The sequence below is a fragment of the Arachis ipaensis genome, chromosome B07 (genome assembly GCF_000816755.2).
Source record: "Arachis ipaensis cultivar K30076 chromosome B07, Araip1.1, whole genome shotgun sequence".
Taxonomy (NCBI): domain Eukaryota; kingdom Viridiplantae; phylum Streptophyta; class Magnoliopsida; order Fabales; family Fabaceae; genus Arachis; species Arachis ipaensis.
This window is the reverse complement of record NC_029791.2, coordinates 114,947,499-114,951,082: the sequence shown is the minus strand read 5'-3', so window position 1 is coordinate 114,951,082 and position 3,584 is coordinate 114,947,499. Positions and strand designations below refer to the sequence as shown.

General features: G+C 27.5%; 1 protein-coding gene across 3 annotated transcripts in view; it reads right to left on the bottom strand.

The window, feature by feature from the left end:
- Nucleotides 243-3,584, bottom strand: part of LOC107608252 (probable trehalose-phosphate phosphatase C) — a 9,757-nt gene continuing 6,415 nt past the window's right edge. For all 3 annotated transcript variants that reach the window (XM_021106303.1, XM_016310098.2, XM_021106304.1), the window contains 9 exons: nt 3,424-3,517; nt 2,860-3,069; nt 2,628-2,768; nt 2,354-2,425; nt 2,134-2,259; nt 1,981-2,034; nt 1,594-1,695; nt 1,286-1,504; nt 243-644 (listed from right to left, as the gene is read on the bottom strand). In XM_021106303.1, coding sequence (XP_020961962.1) covers nt 483-644; nt 1,286-1,504; nt 1,594-1,695; nt 1,981-2,034; nt 2,134-2,259; nt 2,354-2,425; nt 2,628-2,768; nt 2,860-3,069; nt 3,424-3,517 — 1,180 coding nt within the window. In that variant the 3' untranslated portion in view covers nt 243-482. The remainder of the gene's footprint in view (nt 645-1,285; nt 1,505-1,593; nt 1,696-1,980; nt 2,035-2,133; nt 2,260-2,353; nt 2,426-2,627; nt 2,769-2,859; nt 3,070-3,423; nt 3,518-3,584) is intronic.

Here is a 3,584-nt window from a genome sequence, read left to right as displayed (position 1 = left end):
TCAAAATTATTTTATGTGATCCTAATATGACTATTTATTGCATTCAACAGGGTTAATATGAAAGACTCTACCTCTCAATGAAGATGATGCTGATTTCCTCTCCCTGTTCAGAGCCAGAGTGTTTTTTTTATTATTATTATTTTGATAAAAAAATGCTATATACAATTTATCTTTTTTTTTGGGAGGATATTATAATAATTTTATATACAACATTTATAAAATTGTTATTTTCAGACTATATATAATTTAGATGAGCAAGTTGATCTTTCATGAAACCTATTTACAACATGGGAAATATACAAGGCTTATATTGTACAAACCCAAGTACTATACTGAAAAGGGAATTAAATAATTATGATAGTTATATCCCACATTCACCAAAATCCATTTTGGGAAATAACTATATGTGGAGTGCCAAAAATCTTCTTCACTTTGTGATGATGATGATGAACCTATTTTAATTTGTGCCCTTTAATGAAAACTTAAGGGCATGGTTTTGGGATAGAAGAGCTTTTCATCCATTTTGCAAGCTTTGTCAAGAAGATTAGTACTTCTGATGGGTCACGCAAAGAGTAGAAAGCATTTGTTTCTCTTGGAATTGAAGACACTAGAATTGGATACCCTTGCCCTCTTCTCTTTATTACCTACATAACAAGCCTCTTGTTACTATATATCTTACTATAAGAAAATTGATCAGTAATTAACTAGCAAAAATACTAAATTGTCGTCAACAAATAAATTTTACGATTTATGTGTGCAAACTCTAGTAAATATGAATACAAATTGTGTTGACTCATGTACGTAAATTCTAGTAAATATAACTGTAAATTATGTGTTTTATACATACAAATCTCTGTAAATGCATAAATTATTATTGATCAGACGCTAATTTAAAATAATATTTGTTGGCCATGTTGTCATACTATTTCACTATACTAAACTACGGAAAATTCTTCGATATTCTAAAAGTAAATAGGGCTTTTAATTTAGCGAATTAATTGTTTTTCACATGAATGACACAGAGTAAAACCATTTATTTGCTCTAAGAAAACAAAAAAATTTCACAAATTATTACTTACTCATAGAGTATTTAACCGACTTGTGCTGTATTTATTATTCATTAATAAGTGTTTTGCAAACATGCAAAACAAGTATGTATAGTTTGATTTATGTCACTATTATATGTTAGTATATTTTTTAATCAATATATTTAGATCTTGTATTGAGATAAAAATATACTAGAAATTAAAGTAATAAAATGTGAGATTGATAAGTTGGTTATTACCTTAAAAGCATCTTCATCAGTTCGATCATCTCCAATATAGAGAGGAAGGATATTGGTAGAAGAATTTAAGCCTAAAGTGTCAAGAAAATACTCAACAGCATTGCCTTTGTTCCATTCTATGGATGGTCTTATTTCCAAGACCTTTTTACCCTCAGTTAACCGAAATTGTGGATTCTCTTCAAGCACACATTTCACTTTCTTCTCCAAAACACCATAATCCTGAATTATTAAACATAGCTTAATTAGTTGCTTGTTATTGTTAACCAATAATTAGGAAAAAATAATTATAGTAATTAATTAATGGTTACCTGTTCTTGAACTTGTCGAAAATGTACAGAGAGGCAGAATCCATTGTCCTCTACCCTTGCACCTTTTATATCCTTTACTTCGTTCTCTAATCTTCTAACAATCTGTTTCAATAATAACAATCATACACTACTTAATTAAGTGTTAAAAATGTTTGATTTTGACCAATACTATATATGATTTAATTATAATATTAGGAATTTTTTATTACAATAAACTATTTTATTTTAGAGGAATGCTAAAGAGACAAAAAAAACAGGCAGAATTTATCTTATTTATTATTTATTAATTATCACGACAATTAATAAATATTAAATAAGACAAGTTATAACTAATTTTAGTTGATTTTCTTTAGTTACCAAACATGTCGGTTTATTTTATTTGCTGACCTGTTGAATTGCCGGCAAAAACTTCTTGGCGGGTTGAAAGGGAACTCCATTGCCCTAAAATTAAAATAATATACATTAATATTAATATTATTATTGGTATCTTTAAAAAGCTAAATTCCAAAAAGGGCTCAAGAATCTAAAAGTGTTACTCACTTTTGTGTTAAGGTTCATGTCAGAATGTCTAGCATTAGAAGATCCAATTGCCATTAATGGTGCCATTATGTCCATTCCATGGCTCCCAGCATAATATAAATTATTTAACTTCACAAAATCTTTTACCTAAATAAAATATAATAATTATTTAACTAAATAGTAAAAAAAAGAAAAGAAATTAAAAAATGATATATACTAAAATTAAAGTTTTATTTATAACCTTTTCTCTGCTTCTTCCACTAATTATTGCTGTTGGAAAATAAGTAGCAACTTCACGAACTGCAGCACGCATCTGTCATACACAATTAATATTATAAGGTCTTTGTAATTAATTAATAAGTTAATTTTGATGTAGGGATAGTGTAAAATGTTTTATATAATCGTATAATTACATTTTGATGTATCGTTACATAATTGAATGCACGTAAAACCATTGACATTGCATTAAAATTAAATTCTTGATTAATTAGTTAAGTAATTAAGTAATTAATTACCTCATCAGACATGAAAGCTCGATCAGGATCATTGACAATTGGTGATAAGGTGCCATCATAGTCTAAGAAAACAATGATCCTCTTCCCCATTGCTGATTTCATCAATCTATCAAATGAGTGCAATGCTGAAGGGTGCTTTACCTAATCATTAATCATGCAAACTTCTATTAATGAATTTGATTCATTATATATTTGTTAATAAATATAGTTTGTTTAAAAAGTCGGCACTTACCATCCATGAATCATAGGGTAAGGAGAAGGAACAAGTGTCATTATTATTGGAATCCATGAGAATCCTTCGACGAATTAGAGTGCGTTCGTTAGAATCTGTTAATGATGCGTCTTCTTTTACTTTGAAAATAGGTTGTGTTATCCTTTTAGTGCTGTGTGATGTTGGAACTCCCATTGCCTCTTGTAACTTCGTTATCTTCGTCTTTATAATCTGTTAAATCAAAATTAATATAATTAATATTTTTTAACAAGAATGAAAAAATTAATTACAATTGAAGGATTGAAAAGAAAATATAGATCTATTTCAAAAATGCTATTTGTATACTAAAATCAGCCACCAATATATTTATGTATTTATATTTCAATATGTATCTAATGACTGATTTTGATGACTAATTTTAGTGTACACGTAGCATTACTCGATCTATTTAATGGAAGAACTAATCACAATATATAATTGGATTAGAGATATAGTTAATATACAATTATTATCATTATATTATTTTACAATAAATTTATTTTACCTCTTATACAAACAATAGAAACTAGAAAATAAATTTATTACCTTGAAAGTGGCAATAAGAATAAACATATAGTTCATGTTCAATTGGAATTGAGAAGTACAATTCCTTTCCACTCCTTTAGATACTACTAATTTCCTGAATAAAATAAACAAATAGTAAATGATTTAATTCCACGATATTAACAGAAATTTTACCAATTGTT